Below are 16,874 nucleotides of genomic sequence, written 5' to 3'. Positions count from 1 at the left end.
GCCCGAGCTCGGCCACTTGCAATCGTCGGGTAATATGCCGGTCTCATCGGAATGCGGTCTGGGCCAGTCAAACGGGGTGGTGCCGTGGGGCCCAGGGGTCTTGGACGACGCCGTCGGCGCGGAAAGGCAGTGGCTGGGCTGGGCTATGGTTCTCGAAGGACAGGAGAGAAGCCGGAGGGGAACCGCCAGGCCAATCAAGTCGCACCAACGCGAAACTCGCGCGCATTTGACGCGCAGACGCGGTCTAAGGCTGGATGGCATCCAGGCTATAAAGAAACAAGCGCTCCCGCTGCCGGCACACGGGCTGCGTTTCGTTTCGTTTCGTCTATTAGCACGGCCTGCTTGTCGAGATTGGGTTGATCAGATCTGCAGCAAGACCAGCCGTGACACAGACACCGGGCTGGCAGGCTGGCAGGCTGGCAGGGCTACAAGATGTGGCGGCATTGAGGATGCTACCGCCAACCCCCCTGGTCGTTGAGTAATTGCATGACGCTGAACAGTCGGCCAGCATCAATGGGCTGTCGCCAGAGAACATCAATGACCTGTCGACCTGTCGTCCGAGAACAAGGCTGCATGCAGTCTGGCAGTCTGGCAGTCTGGCAGTCTGGCAGTCCAGTAGGGAGGTCGGGAGATCAGAGTGCGGAGGGCAGAGGGCCTTGGGAAAGGAGAGGACCAGAGGCACCAGAGGCACCAGAGGACCCAGCATATCTCGTCCAGTCAGTCAATCCAACTTGATGGGGAGAAGGGGTGGGAGGTTCAGAGGACCAGGCGGGAACCCAGCCAACCAAACCGCCAGAGTGGCAACTGGCGGCCAGGACCCAGGACCCAGGAACACAAGAGGACACGAGAGGACCACCTACCTACCCACCTACCTAGGTACCTGGATACCTATCCAGGTACCTAGGTTCAGGCAGGTAGGTAGAATCTACTGTTATCCAGTGTCCAACCACCAGAGCTGACCAAACCCACACACCAGGCAAAGCATATCCGGCGGCAGGAGAGTCGAAGCAGGAAGCTACAGGGCACACATCATGCCACGATGCCCTTCCCCTCCCCCCTCCCCCTTCCCTCCCCTCCGTCTTCTTGACCCAACGCTGTCGCGCTGTCACGCTGTCACGCTGCCACGACATTGCACGTTGACAAGAGGAGAGCCCTCCCCTCCCCCCAAGAGCCAGGCTGTGCTTAGTAGCAGTTTCTACTCATACGGCAAAAGATCAATCTGCCCATCCATCCAGCCACACGTCCAGGTAGGCCATCCTCATCCGAGCAATGGCCTTGCCTCAGCCTGCCACGCCTCTTGTTTCCCCACGCGCCTATCACCCTCCCCCTCCTGCCCTCCCAGCTGCCTAGCACCATTTCGGTCGCGATAGGATCACCGTCGATCACCAGTGAACCCTGATGACAGATGAGGGCCCCAGGGCCCCAGGCACGACTGCCGCTCAGATTGGATGGCTGACTAGCCGGGCTGGTGGGCTGGTGGGTTTGTGGGCAGGCAGGCAGGCAGAGCAGACCCTCGGGCTGGCTCCGTCGTCTCTTTTCCGTCTTGCTGCGGTATTATTCCTCAGGCGGCGCTAGAGTGAGTACAGAGACTGTGTACTACAGTACTGTGGTGTAAGCTACCCTACCTGGCTGCTGAATACCAGGCATGTAGTACACAGCACTGCACCGCAGCGCCGGCTATCCCTGGCATCCTGTCCTGCGTGCCTGGCCCTTACCCTGTGCTTCCCCACATCTACTGCGAGGTGATACCACCTCACCCCTGCCAGCGTCCTGTGCCCATCTCATGTTCCTCTGCCGTTTCTGTTGCGGTCTGGTCTTCTCTCCCAAGACCTGCTCCTATTCGACAGCCTGGCAGCCCAGGGTCCCACACGAATTGTGGTTTTGTTTCGAAGCGGGCCATGTTGTGGGAAACAGGATCAGACTGACTGACTGACTGACTGACTGACTGACTGACTGACAGACTGACTGACAGCTCGAAAATCGTGTACTACATACAGTAGTACTGTCACTACTGATCATCATGTCCCAAAGGGCCAACGTACAGTACTACGGCTCGCGGCAGATGCTCGACAGCCGGAGACCATGCTCCTGCCCAACCAGGACTGCCAGGCTGGGTCGCGAGACTCTTGTGCCATGACTGTCATGGGCTCGCCGGCCCCACTGCCCAGCCGTTCAGCCGTTGAGACTGGCAGACTGACTAGACTGACTAGACAGCTAGACTACTGTGTATTCATGCATGGCAGCATGGCTTGCCATGGATACTAGCGGTTTGCGTATTTCTCCTAGGCCCCCTTAGTGCTTGACCATGCTTTCCCTTTCGAGACACGGGCGCAGGAACCCTTTCGCGACTGTCACCATCCGTCAGCTCGACATGGTTCTCTATCCGTGGCGCAGTGCTCTGCTGCGGCCAGTCTGCCAGTCCAGTCTGCCAGTCCAGTCTGCCAGTCCAGTCTGCCAGGCAAGCTGGCTGGCTGGCTGGCTGGCTGGCTGTTCCCGTCGCTGGCCACTGAGAGCCCTCGAGGGCCAGCACAACAACGGACACAGCTCTCCCCAGTCACGTGCCACCAGGAGCAAGTTGTTGAAACCAAACAAACCCGCGGTGCTGCCCAATGTGCCGGTCGTCCCCTGGGTGATTGGGCAATTGGACAATTGGACAATTGGGCAAGGTCACCATCAATTGATCAATTCCCCGGGACTCCATTCGATCGGCTCGGCGCCTGTTCCAACGACTGGGGTGGTGCGACGCGAGGTAGATCGCGAGCCAAAACCCCGCGAGCGAGCGCCGAGTCTCTGCCCATCCTCCCTCCCTATTCCTCTTTCTCCCAACAGTCTCCATTTTCACCTGGCATGGCGGTGGGACCGACCTGTCAGAAAACACTAAAGGGCCAACCGAGCTCTTGCGCCCTCCTACTGTCCTGTACTTCCACTTCCATCTTGATCCACGGCCTTCCAGGGCAGGAAACCCCCCGGCTGCAGCGGAGAGGGACCTCGGCGAATTTTCCCCATGCCTCCCCCCCTGGCGGATGCATCAAGAAAGCTACACCGCCAGAAGCGCCGCGAGTCTGCCCCCCTCCCCTGTGACCCCCGGCCCCCCGGGCCCCCGGCCTCCAAGGCGAGGATCGGACGGGGCGCCGACCTCGACAATCTGGCAAACTCCCTACTCCTGCACTCAGTCACTTTCCTTGCCCGCCGAGCATGCAGGTGCCAACAGTAAGTACATCGGGATGCGGCAGCGACTCCTGCGTGGCAATCTCCCCAATCTACGCAGCACTACAGATCCGTACGTAGTACTGTGTAGTGTCCTGAAGCCAAGATGCGCGGGGTGGGCCTCCTTTCCCCCATCGCCAGCAAAGGCGCGGCAGTCGGCTGGTCGGGTCGTTCCTCAGACCTGCTAGGCTGTGCCTGACAAGCTATCAAGCCAGCACCAAACCATGCGCACAAGGGAAACGCCGGGCCCCCTGCCAGCAGATAGAGCGTCCACGTTGCCTACTGACCCGAAGGCTTGCGCCGAGGTGGTGGGAACAGCTCGTCCTCGGGTCTGACTATCATCCTACGAGCGAGAGGGGGTCTGGGTCTGCTAAACAGCCGGCGACATTGGGCTGGCTGCAGTGCGGGTATCATCAGGAAGTGCGATTGTGCCGAGCAGCTCGGGCTGCTCCCTACCTAGTGTCAACGTCACTTAGCGGGCGGGCGTTCCCCAGCAACAGCGACAGCAGCTGTGCCCAGTGTGGATCCAAGGGGGCTATCATGACATGACACTATCGTCAGCTCGAACAAGTGCGGCGAGGGATCGGGAGACCGGGGGTGGTATTGTACGGGGTCGGGCGGGTACAGAGAGAGAAAGAGGCCGAGAAAGAGGAAGGGAAGGCGAAGTTAGCCTAGTCGGTCGGTCGGTCAGGCATGCAGGCAGACAGACAGGCAGGCAGAAAGAAAGACGGGCGGGCAGACATGCAAAGCTGGCGTGGACAGGACGAGAGGGGACGAAGAGAGTCAGTCAGGAGAGTACGGCCTGCGGACTGGGGTCAGGCTTCGATCTGTGCCTGTGCCCGAGTCGAAGAAGCTTCCACGTCGATTCCGCCCCGTCCAACGGGCATGTACACACTACACGCTGCATAGGCAACATGCATAGGCCCCCATCAAGTGTGGGTATCGACGCGAGGGAAGGAAAGTTAGCTCCGCAATTATCGCGAGATACATGTTTTCTGAGGCGATCGAAGGGGCCAAGGTTGGCAGAATGGGCCCTTCCCCCACGAATGACATGTCTCCCGTCTGCCTCCTCTCTCTCAGCACTGCACAAGTATACAGTAGCAACAATAAACATCCCACGAGCCTTTCCCGCCCCCCGAACCGTACCTCTCCTCCGGAATACGGCTTTCGGGGTTGGTTGGCCGAGCTTCAGCCCAGAGAGGGAGTGGGCGGCACCACCTGCTCCCCTATAGTGTACACTAGTATATCGTGAGACAACACACGGGATGAGAGGGGCTGATAATGGGGATCCTGCAGTTGCTGCCGTGCTATCCTAGCCTCCTCCCTCATCTTGAGCCCACCCGTGGACGTCTACCCGCATCAAAAAATAGCTACCAGTAAAAAGGGCCGCTGGCGACCCCTCCGTATCGCGAGATCGAGGATGAGGTGGAGGGGAAGACGGGGCAAGGACAGATGTAAGGTTCCCGCAGAGATGGGGCGATGGAGAGGGCGATGGAGAACTTGACTTGTTTCCAGGTCGACCCTTCACTTTGATCTCTCCTCCCCCCTCTCGTTGTCCGATATTCCCTCATCCCAATGCTCTCGATAGGATGGTCCCCACGTTGCCCTTTGATGTTGCGGGCGTGGGTGGTCGCGCCTGCGGCGGGTATGCACAAAGGCCCGAGTCCGATATTGACAAAGACAATTGTGCTGCACTTGGTAGTTATGACGATGCGAGCTACTAATGCACGTGGAAAACGTGGCACAGCATGACAAATGGCTTTGACTGTGAGCGACACCACGACTGTCTGGTAGGGAGTCATCGTATCCAATTCTTGGCACGTGTTCCCCCTCGGGAAGTCATTTGACCCAGCCGGGGCTCTGGTGAGGGTGTGTCTCCAGGCGATTTTCAGTATCTCACCAGTCCCCCCAGCATTTTCGAACGAATTGTGTTTGGACTCTTTGTTCAGAGAGACTTTGCCGCATCGGCCATCCATCCCAACGTGCAATATCAACAGGCCACCCTCATTCGACCAAACACATTGAAAGGTTAAATCGGCCGTGTGGGCAGTATTGTTGAATGGCTGTGGCAGTAGCCGGCAGATTGCTGGTTCCATTTGTGGCGAGGAAGCCAGCCATTACAATTGCAATAGATAGATGCTTGATACAAAATGGCACATGCAAGCCTCCCAGGCTTGCATGATGCCTAAGGACTGCCCACCACAACTTCCGGCCACTCGATGGCCGTGCCGCACTTGTGCATAAAGGCTGCCACACTGCACGGCCGGAACGGTGTCGTGCCCGACACGGCGGGAAACGACGCGTCTTCGAATGGGAGACGCGCCCCGCGCCCGTGTCAGCCGTGTCAGGGCCGGCTCCGTAAGCGTGCCCGCCGGCGCGACGCTTGTCCCGTAAGCTTGGAGGCGAATTTCTTGGCCGCCCCCCCCCCCCATGACCGACTTCCCTGCGTCCTTTCAACTCGAGCCTTCCCCAACGCCAACGCTCTTCCAATCGATCTCACAAGTGTGCCTCCAAACCTAAACAAAATCAATTTGCCTCAGACTAGCCGCTCCTATGACAAACGTTGCCATGTCTGAATATGCTCGACGATCCATTGCCGGCTTTCCGCTTTGGGTGTACTCAATCACACGAGATGCAACAGTCAATGGGTCAACCGAGTACTCACCCTGCAGTACGCGCTGTACCAATATCGGCCAGGGCTGTAGAGGTGTTGACACAGACTAGACTCAGCCTTCCTTGTCATCCTGTTCAAAGGAGCAACAAGATAGAACTTTCATTCCGCATCCGCAAGCTGCATGATCAACCTGGCTGCAAGGTCCAGGAAGGGAAACGGGCTTGTGACCTGCTTCTCCTCCAAGATCCTGCCGTCAGGTGTCTCGTAACCGTCACATTTGAAATCGACAAGATACGAGCCTGGCTCAGCCATTTCGTAGATTTGGATGTCCAAGCGCATCGCCACGACCTGATATTCATCATCACCGTTCTTCACCACGGCGGGGTCCTGTACGATGTCCTCGGGTAGATGCGGGCCCTTGCGTAGCTTCTCTGTCTCCCACCGCACCTGGAGGTGCCATGGGTCAGCCGGTAGCTTGTAGATCTTGGTAGGGTCGGTAGAGCGGCTGCTTGCTGAGCGGCGGTGAGATCTCTCCCCACCGTTCTGATCATCGTCGGCACTATGGACCTTGTCGTAGTCCTCATCTGGAACCCAGCTGCAGCCAAGCTTGGATAGGGATTTGTAGATGACGCCCAGAGCCTCCCAAGGCGCATTTCGCGATCGAATACCGAACTGCCATCTGGTCGCCTTGGGCTTCTTGGGGGGGTTCACAGGTGTCATACCCTGCGGTCTTTTGGCCGAATCTGCGCTGCGAGCGTGAGGTTTGAGTCGACGCAGGGTCTCTTGGCGCTCATCTTCAGACCGAGGGTGTCCAGGCTCCGGTAGAACAGGCGGTGCGGGTCGTTCCTCGACGCCGGCCTTTTCTCGCTCCATGTAATCTTTGTGATAGGCAGTGAGACTGCTAGGTAGGATGCCGACCTTGGATACGTACGGACGCGGCGAAGCGGTAGTACTGTTGGATGTGATAGACCTCGCGGAGCTCGCAAGGGGGCTTGCGCCGCGGTCGAGCTCCGTACTCAACGACTCAATGCCTGAAGAAACCTCATTAACACTGGGCGGAGATGAGGGGAAGTAAGGGTTGTTTTCTCCAAGCAGGGCTAGCAAGTACAAAGGCAGTCAGCTTCAAGCGGGGAGCAGGCCGGTAGAGGCCCTCTGGACAAGGCGCCTACGACTGTACTCGAGGAACAAGACCAACAGAGCCTGCGAGGAATGGGGCAGGCGAGTAACTTACGATTGACCTGCATCAGCTTGTTCTCGCGGACAATCATGTACGCGTCCTTGATGGCAGATGGCTCAGCAGCCTCAAGCGCTTCCTGCACATCCTTCTTCCCGTAACCCATCGTCTTGGAGATCTTCTCCGTCACTTCGTTGTGAAGCTTTTCTTGCACCTTGGTCGGAGCGTTGGGGGCGATGTCTGAGGGCTTGATGGCCTTGTCGGGATCGATGCCGGTGTTGTAGAACGGTTCGACTGGCGGTGCCAGATACTCGGGCAGGTTCTTGATGAACCAAGGGTCCTGTCGGATCTCCGGGATGGTTGCACGCTGTACGGGGTTCACCTGAAGCATCCGGTTGATCAGGTTGGCAGCACCGGGGCTCATCCACTTGGGTACCGCATATGTACCTCGCGCGATCTTTGCAAAGAGACTGGGTATATGCTCGTCGTCGAAGGGCAGCCTGCCGACTAACAACACATAGAGGATCACACCACAGCTCCACACGTCGACCTCTGGGCCGGCGTAAAGCTTCCCTCCGATGACTTCTGGCGCGGCGTAATTCGGGCTGCCACAGCTCGTCTTGAGAAAGTTGCCGTCCGTCATGATGTTGCTCAGTCCAAAGTCTGCGATCTTGACGTTCAATTGGTCGTCCAACAGAAGATTCTCGGGCTTCAGGTCTCGGTGGACAATCTTGTGCCTATGGCAGTACTCTACGGCGCAGAGCATCTGCTGGAAGAAACGTCGCGCCTCATCTTCCTCCATACGGCCGTGTTGCACGATGTAGTCGAACAGTTCCCCGCCGGCATACTCGAGGACCATAATGATCTCGCTGGAGGTCTTGATCACGGTATAACTGATTGGCAAGGGTCAGCAGGCGGCGCAGTCGCAAGGGCGGCAGGCGAGGGCCTCGAGGTGACGTGCCCGGCGGAGGGCCGGGAAGGAGGCGGCGGGGCCGACTTACAGCTTGATGATGTGCGGGTGTCGCAGTAGTTGTAGGTACTCAATCTCGCGCTCGACCCGGCCGGCCATGTCTCGGCTGATGAGCTTCTTGCGAGAGATTATCTTGAGGGCGACCTGCTGGCCGGTGCTCCGGTGGACGGCAAGCTTGACCTTGCCAAAGGAGCCCTCGCCGAGGGTCTTGACGATGTTGTACTGGCCGATTCGCTGGTCTGTCCGGGCCTTATCGGGGATGGGCCCCGCAGTGGCCGAGGAGGTCGGCGCAGCGGCGGAGGCCATGTTGGAGGAGGGGACCGGGGGCCCGTGGTCGTGCTCGAGGTGCTGTTGGTGTTGGTGTGTGTTGGAGGGAGTCTGGTCGTCTGGGGTCTTGAGAGGGCTGTTGACATTGATGCGACTGCCTCGTCGAATCTGGGAGGAGCTCAGTGAAATGGAGAGTTCCCCGTCATCGATGGCGGCGTAGGAGGGGCGCGGAGGAGCCATTTCTTTTGTGGCCTCTCTGGCAAGGAACAGCACAGCAGCGACCGTAGCAGCAACAGACAGTACTGTAGTACTGTTAACAAGTGGCAGCGGCGCACACACGGCACTCGAGTCGTAAATTGTGGTGCCAGATTCCTGTTGGCTGTGGCCAGGTTTGAGTGGAGGGGGCAATGGGGAATGGGTGGGATCGCTGACAAGGGTGTCTGAGGTCCTAAACGAGGCCCACCTAATAAGCTGCTGTAAGAGGGACTGGAGGCTGGTCCTGTCTCTCCTGTTTGTCTTGCTTGCCTGCCTGGACCTGGACCGTCCTTTCGGCTGTGGGTGTGGTCTCGGTTGAGAGATGGGCTGGTTGGTTGGTTGGGTGGATTGATTGATGTCACAAGCCTATTGCTATGTGGTTAGAGAACAAGCCCAGGGGCTTAGGTAGACCCTCCCAGGTCTAGCAGCAGGCGGGCAGGCACACACAAACAAGCTGACCCTGACACCACCACTGATCACAATCTGCAAGAAACAAGACGATCCAACTGGGGCATGACTCACCTAGTGGGAGAGACGCCAAGGGTGATGCCACAATCCTGTCGGCCACTTTGGCTACCGCTCAGGCAGGGCACGGTAGTGGTTATGTCTGTGTTGAGCAAGTTGAGGTGGTTGCGCTCTGTGCGAAGGGTGGATGGGTTTTGCCCTCAGCTGCCACTGCCGTCATAAATGACGGATTCGTCGTAGTGCTGGTAACTTGCAGCCTTCTGCCCTGTAGCGGCAGTGGCAGTGGAAGTGATAGGTGATGACGCCCCGCAGCATACGCACTTTCCGCCGATCAAGGGGCACACAACAGGGAGGGGCACTACCTGGGGAAGCGGCCTAGGCTGGACTGGAGGGGTCAGTAGCCCGTTCATTATCAATGACCTGCAAAATGGAGTTGCAACAGCGCTAAAAGACGGATCGCAAAGGACACTTACGGAGTACTTGTCAGCCCAAGTCCCCAGGGCCACAGCGACATGAAGGCCATGGTTGAGCTGTGCGGCAACATATATACCTCACAAATACTTGATTAAGTACACATGCACATATATACGTTGTCTCTCCGCACTGCCAGTGAGTACCGTGAACCCGATCCAAACCCAAATATCCGTCGCAGCCGGCCTGCAGGTTTGCATCCTACACGAATACCACAGTATCAACGCTGGGCAAAGCCGACCCAATACATCGCAAACCGCCGTGGCGAGTGGACTTTGAATCATCGTTGGCCAGGCTGCGCGTCGTGCTGTCGTGCCGCCTACGGGCTGTGCATAACCACGCCTCCTTTTCCATCACCCGACACCAACCGGCACATCGAGCACTTCGGGCCCCTCGCTGGATCGTCGGGCTCCTAAGCTCCAGTCAGGCCCTCACCACCTGGCCATCGACCACCCCTCGGCGGCTTCGACGGGCCCGGGGAGGGCTCTTGTTGGCTCAGGCAGATGCCGTCGTCAGTTGGACGAGCGATCAACTGATCTGTCACCCGCCCCCGCATCTTTCTTCTCTCGGCCCGTGCCGACTAACAAAAACCGAGTAGACTCTCCAAGCTGGTCGTCCTGTTGGGCCTGTCAGTTGTCTCGACAGGCCGCAACATCATCCCCCCCCCTCCTACCCTGGGACGACACGTCAGCGTAGGGGTTTGAATTGGTTCAGCGAGGTTGTTGCTGATCTACGTGTTGCGCACTGCTTTGACACTGCGTCAGCCCAGTAGCTCCGGCCCGGTCGGGGGGAGGCTTTCAAGCCCGCGCTGCCATCCATGGATTGTACGGACATATGTAAGGCATGTTGCCATCTTGAACATCACTGCGAGATGATGTCGAGTCCACTCCGGTCTGACGTGCAATGTCCTGCTGATTATTCGTATACGTGATGATTGCCCAGATACTGCTAAAACAATGTGAGCACACATACACACACACACACATATTCTCGTCACCGGTACAGCCCCCTTCCCGCCGCACCGCCATCGTTGGGTATGTGCCTATGCTGCCGAACTCCTCAGTGGACAAGGTTCGTAAACGTAGCTCGTCGGCCGCCGCAACACCAATCAGGCCCCTCAGAAGTTTCCATCCTCCCGTTTACCGATTCATGCTAAGTAAACCTTCAATGTACTTCCTGGTGTCGACACCGATCCCCTGCGCCAGCCGGCTCGCCCCATCGGCCCAGCCCACACCACCCCCGGCCCTCGTGAGACTCACACTCCTACCATGCCCGCTGTGGTCGCTGGCCTTGCGGATGAGGAAGATCTCCTTGATGACAGACATGGAAGGTGCCGCCTTGACAGTCGAGGTCTGGGACGAGGAGTGTGTCGCCTCGTCGCTGCCCGCCTCACCCGCCTCATCGTGCTTGCTGCCCGAGTCTCCGGAAGACAGCTCGTCGGAATCGACCGACCCACGCGCCGCGTCCGCCTCCGGTTGTAGGATCCTGCTCCAGACAATCCACCATCCGCGGCTCGTTTTGCACGTCCGCTCCAGCTCGGACGGGTCGGCCCTCGTTGCCTTGTACAGGTTCAGGACTTGCATGTGGGTGTTCAGCGCTTCGACACGCGACCAGGGCGGTTCGCTGCTGTACAAGTCCGCCGCCTCGGGAATGTTGGGGATCGTAGAATGCACTGTCCTCTCTTTGGGGTCCCACACCAGATCGTAGATCGCTGCGGACGCGCTGCCTACATCGGGCCTTTCCGGCCTGTAAGCCGTGGAATTACCCAGGGACTTGCGCAGTGGGGCGATCTGGTGGTGCAAGGAGCGGTAGAGGCCCTCGAACGCCAGGGACCCGGTCCGGAGCTCGAATAAGAATGTGAAGATGAACGGCCTGATGACATATACCACTACGCGGAGCTTGTGTGTCTTGTTCCTGTCCTGGCTGTCAAATGCTGAGCCAGTCATCACATTTGAAGAGTTGAGTTCGGTATCATGGCTGCCGAGGGCCTTTGTCATCTGTACTTCTGACTTTTCCGAGACGTCAGTCTCCAGTTCCACGGTGACCGTCCGCAGGACCGTCCGCGGGTTCGTGTTCTCGTCCCAAACATGCTCCCCAAACCGCCTGTCCTCGGGATCGTCGACCCACCCCTCCTCGACCTCGCCTGTTAGGCCAATCAGGAAATGCCCGACAGAATCATCACCCTTGATGGAAGGCCTTCTCGGTGATGTCGGGCTGTCCGCAGTCTCATCCTTGGGCTCAGAGTCTCCTCCGAGGCTCCAATACTTCCCATAGCCCAGCTTCAAGTAGTCCATGTATTTCTCGAGTCCGCCGGAGTCCGCCTCGCCCGAGTTAGACGGGGGCTCTTGACTCGACTTGGGGGCCGCCGGCCTATCACGCTGTTGAGGGGGAGGTGTAGAGGCGGAAGGCTTTGATGCCCGCTTGGGGCCTATGAGACTGGGAGGTGGCTGCATGGGGACTCCCCCTGGATCAGCCTTCCCCGGACGTTCTCCCGCCGCCCGGGACTCTCTCCTTGTCTGGCGGGTGGCTTTTGGGCTGTCGGTAACACCGTACGCATCCTCGCCCCAGACATAGATGTCCTCGACCCAGTGTGTGATGTCGGCTACGGATTTTCGAGACAGGGCTCCCACTCCTAAAAACACTGCGCCGTCCTCGGCTCCAGGCTCGTTGCCGGTTCCCAGCCACTGCGCGTGGGCTTGCTGGCCCTGTCTCGGCCTCTCCCAGGATTTAGAAGACTCGTCCGGCTTATCGTCGCCAAACTTGGACACAATGATGTCGACCAGGCCTTCGGTCCTCTCGGCAAAACCCTCAAGGACCTCTCGCTCGCCGCTTCCGCGCTCTTCCTCGCCGACGCCTATCCCCAACTCACCACTGGCGGCAATTTTGATGCCGCCAAAGATGTTTCGCACGGGATTTCCGTGGAGCAGGACGTCCCATGTGGAGAGGAACAGGTCCCAATACCGCGCCAGAGTGGTCGTAAACCTGGCCCGCTTGATCCTCATGAACAATGAGCTCAAGGACGAGTCATGGTGGAGCAGGAAGACGGCGTGCGCCTTGAGCAAGTCCTGGAGGAGAAGGGCGGCAGGCTTGACCTCCCGCGACGAGTGCTCGTGCTTGTCGTCGGCTGAAGCTGCAGGGCCGCCTGGCTTTTTCGAAGACGTGGGTGGCGGGAGCGGCAGGCGGGTCAGGTCAATGCTGGCAAGAACCCACCAGCCAGGCTCCAGCTCGTGCAGGACGACCCGGGTCTTCTCGGTCTCGATCGAGTCGACGGCCTGGTTGTCTGAGAAGTCCTTGCTGAAGCTCACCATGCCCTGGGCGAGACCAATCTGCCTCAGCCTCTCGTTGCGCTCCGCCTGGGACACATTTTCGGTGGGGCGTGCCTTGCGATGACGTTTCCGTTTCTGAGTCTGGGTGTCGACGGATGAGTAGTAGACGATCTGGTCGTCCAGTGTCTCGTCCGTGTTGCCCAGGCTGGGGTTGAAGATGGCCAGGAAGCCGACCCGGGCAGGCACTATGGCTGCGGGCGAATCTGCAGCTGTCGAGGTCGCCATGTGGGCAGGGTGCAGGTGGGTGACGGCTCACCCGGCGGGCCGTGGTCGAGCGAGATGTGAGGGCGGGCTGGTCTGGCTGGGGAACAGGAGACGAAGCTCCCAGAGCTCAGGGTCTGGTCTGGTCTGGTCTGGTGTGCACTGCACTGCACTGCAGGCTCTACCACAAAAGCAGCAGCGGTCGGCTCGGGACTGGCGCATCCATCTGGGGGAGGAGAAATTGAGAGGTCCAACATGTTCCAGCTTCAGCCATGAAATGTCGTCGTGCAGGCTAGACAAACAGACTGTGAACCAGTAGGGTATAGCTAATGTCGTCACCCCTGACAGGGGTCTCCATCATAGGCGGTCCAGAATCCATCCCCTTGGCCCCCGCTTGACGTCCGAGTACTTGAGTATTAGGTGCACGCATTCGGCTGCCAAGATTGTACATACTATCCGTAGGTACCTACCTAGGTAAGTAGGTACCTAGTGACCGGCTCGCACAAGCCACTTCCAACGTTGCTTGCTTCACTTGTCACCCCCACCCCCGGTTGACCTCAGAGCAGACTCAGCATCATCTCGATTCCGTGCAGTAGTCAGATCTCTTGGTAATACCTGGCACTGCGTACACATACACACACACACACACACACACACGCGCGCGCGCGCGCGCATCCAATGCATTGCCGTGGCACCGTACCGATGGGCCCATGTCTCGGTCATCGAGGGTCACAACAGTGTTCAAACACATCGAATGACCTGCGCCGGTGGAAAAGCCGAGAGAGAGCAGAAACATTTGGAAGAAATACACGAGTTGTTTCTGAAAGGGGGAGGCCGCCACATGAACGGTCTACAGGTGGGTTAGTCGCCAATAAGGCTCAAGTCGTGGACAAGGGACTCCGCGACCCCCCTCCCCCTTCTTCCATGTTGCTAGCTGGTTTGATATATTTTTCTATTCAGCTTTCTACATAGATACATACGTGCTGTGGAACCTTTACTTTTTCTCCTTTCGATTTTTTCTGTCCTCGGTCAAACCCTCCAAGTTGCGATCAAATGATGGAGGAGAATTGTCGTCTTTGTGGTGTTCTCCCACGCAGCTCAGAGCTCACCATCTTCCTCGCCTTGACCTCCACGAGCACCCATTCCGCCGGCCTCTAACCTGTCACTGGCTCTCTTGACCTCCTTCTCCCAGTTGCTCAGGCCAACAATCACCCACTCTAATATGCCCACGAGGTATAATGCAACGCATTGCCCCACCCAGAGGCCTGAGAGCCCCCAGCCGTGGAAGGCAAGATATATCCCACCCGGAAGCGCTCCGCAGTAATAACTCACAATGTTGACCACCGCGCCAACCCACTGGCGCCCCATGCCCCTGAGGACCCCACCACACGAGCCGTTCAACCCATCTGCGATCTGGAACAGGGCCACAAAAGGCATAACCTTGGAGACCAGCTCAACGACCCTGTCGTCATCGTTGAACAGCCGGCCGAAGACATCCTTGGTCCCCATCAGTACGGCGAGGATCAGCGCGCCCATCACCGTGCTAAGCACCGCAGCGCAGTGGGCGGCACGCCGGGTCTCCCGCGGTCGCTGAGCCCCGAGGAGGTTTCCGATTCGCGCCGAGGCAGCGACCCCGAGCCCGAACGGCACCGTGTTGATGACCTGGTCCGCGGTCATGATCACGCTCTGGGCTGCCAGCGGGATGGTCCCCAGCCTACCGGCGGCGAGGGCGACGATCTCGAACGCCCACCACTCCGTGCCGACGTGGACCACGCCCAGGAGCGCCAGGCGTGCGAACGGACCTAGGTGTCGGAGGGCCTTCTTCGGCGCGAGGCCGCCCCAGCATTCGTGGCCCTTGATGAAGGCGGTGTAGGCGACGAGGAGGAGAAAAGACAGCCAGTAGGATATGCCTGTGGCTATGGGCGCGCCGTAGAGGCCAATGCCGAAGACGTGGATGAAGAGGTAGTTCAGCAACGCGTTGAGAGGGGAGGTGATGAGCAGCACATAAGTGCCAGGCCGGTATATTTCTGGACCAATTAGCCTCCACGCGGCACTGGCTTCAAAGGCGGGAGGGTTGGCTCACCTTGGGCCTGAAGGTATTTCTTCATTGACTCGAACCACACATACCCCAGCCCACCCGGGATTAAGCAGCGCAGGAACATGGCACTCTGGACGCATATATACTCCTCTTGTCCCAATGAACGGAATATGTGCTCGGAGAAGGACCATATTATCGCCACGACGACGTAGAACAGCGACAGCACGAAGAGACCCCTCTGCAAAAGCACCCCCAGGTCGTGCTTGTTAGTGGACCCAGTGAAGCTGCTCGACGCCAGGGTGTCCAGCGCCGTTGTCCCGCCTAGCGCTATGAGCCACGCCGTTGACATGGCAAACATGTAGGAGAAGGCAGCCGTGGCCAGTGCCTCTGGGGACAGGCGACCGACAATGAGGACGGAAACGGTCTGTAGCGAGTTCTGCAGCGTGTACGCCAGAATCACCGGGATCGACGCCTTGGTGAGCAGCCATATCTCGGCCAGCCATGACCTCCACGGAGGGAGGCCGGATTTGACCGTCTCGGCGGCGACATCAGAGTCTGACGGATCAGTGGACGACGGCTTGGGGAGGAGCGCCGATGTCTCAGTAGGGAGACTCTCGGTTGGTGTCACCGTCTCAGAAGATGACCCACTCGGCATATCGTAACAACACTCTCCGAGGGTGCCTCTGAAGCGCCCTGCAGATTTGGTCCGTCAAATTGGGCTTCCTGAATCCCAGGGAGGTGGGCCTGGAGGGCGGCGGAGGGAGGTTGTAAGCTCCCGAGTCGTGAGACAGCGCTGTTTTCTAAGCACACGAACCGTGAGACGGGAAGTGGACGAGTGTAATGAGTCTCCCAAGACCGGGTGAATCCGGGAGAAGAACTGAAATAAGATCTTGTCTGATGACCGAATTGGTCGTTGTCAGTGACGAGCGGCGCCCATGCAGGCACCTGGCAATCATGGCATCACCGGCTGACGAGCAGGCCAACAGGCAAGATAAGAGAGTCCAAACACCCGCCTATAGACGGGTCCTGCTGCCCAGGTGCGCCAGACCCGAAGATGCACCAGGCGGCTGGCCAGTGATGGGAAAGCTAGGCACCGTGAAAATGAGGGGGAGATACAGTAGATAGATAGTAGGCATGCATTGAGTACGGAGTAGGGCCGCGGCATTTGTCGAATGCATCACATAACGGCCAGAGATCCGACAAGCGGTAGCCCTTGAGCCCGGTGCCGGCGCATGCGCACTAATGCCTCCTAGACCGGCGCCGGCGCCGGCGCCGCCGCTCTCTCCTTGCAAGCCTGTGGCGGCTGGCGCTCAATGGTTTAGCATCTTACGCAGATGCACGGCACAGAGTCAGAAACTCTGGGGGTGGACGCCTCAGCTGGGCCATGCCGACTCATCACCTGCGCGCCAACCTCGCATCCTCGGCACCTGGGCGAGATTGGGTTTGGATACCGGGCCAGGGCGATGGAGGGCTGCAGAAGGGCCAACATGGGACGAAAATGAGGCTCGTTTGCTAGTCCTTGCCTTTTTCGAGTTCCTGGTCGGGAGGAGGGTGGGCTGCCCGTTGCACCTACGGATTGCCCTATATTATCCCACACATTGATGACGTCGAGCTTATATGGGAAGCTACTTGCCTAGGTACCCAAGTACTTAAGTACCTAGGTAAGTAGGTGGACTGTAACCCAGACCTGGGAAATGTGGGTCCCCATGCGCTATTTGATACTACTCTTTCTTTGCTCTCTGACATTGGGAAGAGACTGTTGGTTGCGATCAAGTCTTCTGGTAATATGCTGGGTTCTAAGTATACCTAGGTACATTTGTATGATGCCACTTGATTCCCCTGTTTACGAGTTCTAGTAAGTGCCAACGACCTCTCCAAATTTCCAA

General features: G+C 58.5%; 3 protein-coding genes across 3 annotated transcripts; all 3 read right to left on the bottom strand.

Annotated features, from left to right (window-relative positions):
• Positions 1 to 5,259: 5,259 nt before the first annotated feature.
• KVR01_001492 (uncharacterized protein) lies at positions 5,260 to 9,336 on the bottom strand. The gene is made up of 4 exons (XM_044793152.1): positions 9,010 to 9,336; positions 7,997 to 8,853; positions 7,053 to 7,888; positions 5,260 to 6,918 (listed from the first exon to the last, which is right to left on the bottom strand). Exons 2-4 carry the CDS (start codon positions 8,470 to 8,472, stop codon positions 5,981 to 5,983), a joined length of 2,250 nt encoding a protein of 749 aa, XP_044649447.1. The 5' UTR covers positions 8,473 to 8,853; positions 9,010 to 9,336; the 3' UTR covers positions 5,260 to 5,980.
• Positions 9,337 to 10,318: 982 nt separating this feature from the next.
• KVR01_001645 (uncharacterized protein) lies at positions 10,319 to 13,205 on the bottom strand. The gene has a single exon (XM_044791601.1). The coding sequence runs from the start codon at positions 12,972 to 12,974 to the stop codon at positions 10,563 to 10,565; it is 2,412 nt and encodes an 803-aa protein (XP_044649600.1). The 5' UTR covers positions 12,975 to 13,205; the 3' UTR covers positions 10,319 to 10,562.
• A 295-nt stretch (positions 13,206 to 13,500) lies between these two features.
• Positions 13,501 to 16,258, bottom strand: KVR01_001633 (uncharacterized protein). Its single transcript, XM_044795079.1, has 2 exons — positions 15,034 to 16,258; positions 13,501 to 14,977 (listed from the first exon to the last, which is right to left on the bottom strand). The coding sequence occupies exons 1-2, from the start codon at positions 15,641 to 15,643 to the stop codon at positions 14,049 to 14,051; spliced, it is 1,539 nt and encodes a 512-aa protein (XP_044649588.1). The 5' UTR covers positions 15,644 to 16,258; the 3' UTR covers positions 13,501 to 14,048.
• Positions 16,259 to 16,874: the final 616 nt, after the last annotated feature.

This window comes from Diaporthe batatas, assembly GCF_019321695.1.
Source record: "Diaporthe batatas strain CRI 302-4 chromosome Unknown Contig00002, whole genome shotgun sequence".
NCBI lineage: Eukaryota > Fungi > Ascomycota > Sordariomycetes > Diaporthales > Diaporthaceae > Diaporthe > Diaporthe batatas.
Note: the sequence above shows the minus strand (reverse complement) of the source record. Positions and strands in the feature narration are given on the sequence as shown.

Excerpts from the sequence above, each read along its gene's own strand:
- KVR01_001492 (XM_044793152.1), bottom strand. The coding sequence starts at position 8,472 with ATGGCTCCTCCGCGCCCCTCCTACGCCGCCATCGATGACGGGGAACTC. Across the intron at positions 7,889-7,996 it reads CACCCGCACATCATCAAGCT|TTATACCGTGATCAAGACCT; the intron begins GTAAGTCGGCCC and ends CTTGCCAATCAG. Across the intron at positions 6,919-7,052 it reads CAAGCTGATGCAGGTCAATC|CCCTGCTTGGAGAAAACAAC; the intron begins GTAAGTTACTCG and ends TGTACTTGCTAG.
- KVR01_001645 (XM_044791601.1), bottom strand. The coding sequence starts at position 12,974 with ATGGCGACCTCGACAGCTGCAGATTCGCCCGCAGCCATAGTGCCTGCC.
- KVR01_001633 (XM_044795079.1), bottom strand. The coding sequence starts at position 15,643 with ATGCCGAGTGGGTCATCTTCTGAGACGGTGACACCAACCGAGAGTCTC. Across the intron at positions 14,978-15,033 it reads GAAATACCTTCAGGCCCAAG|AAATATACCGGCCTGGCACT; the intron begins GTGAGCCAACCC and ends TAATTGGTCCAG.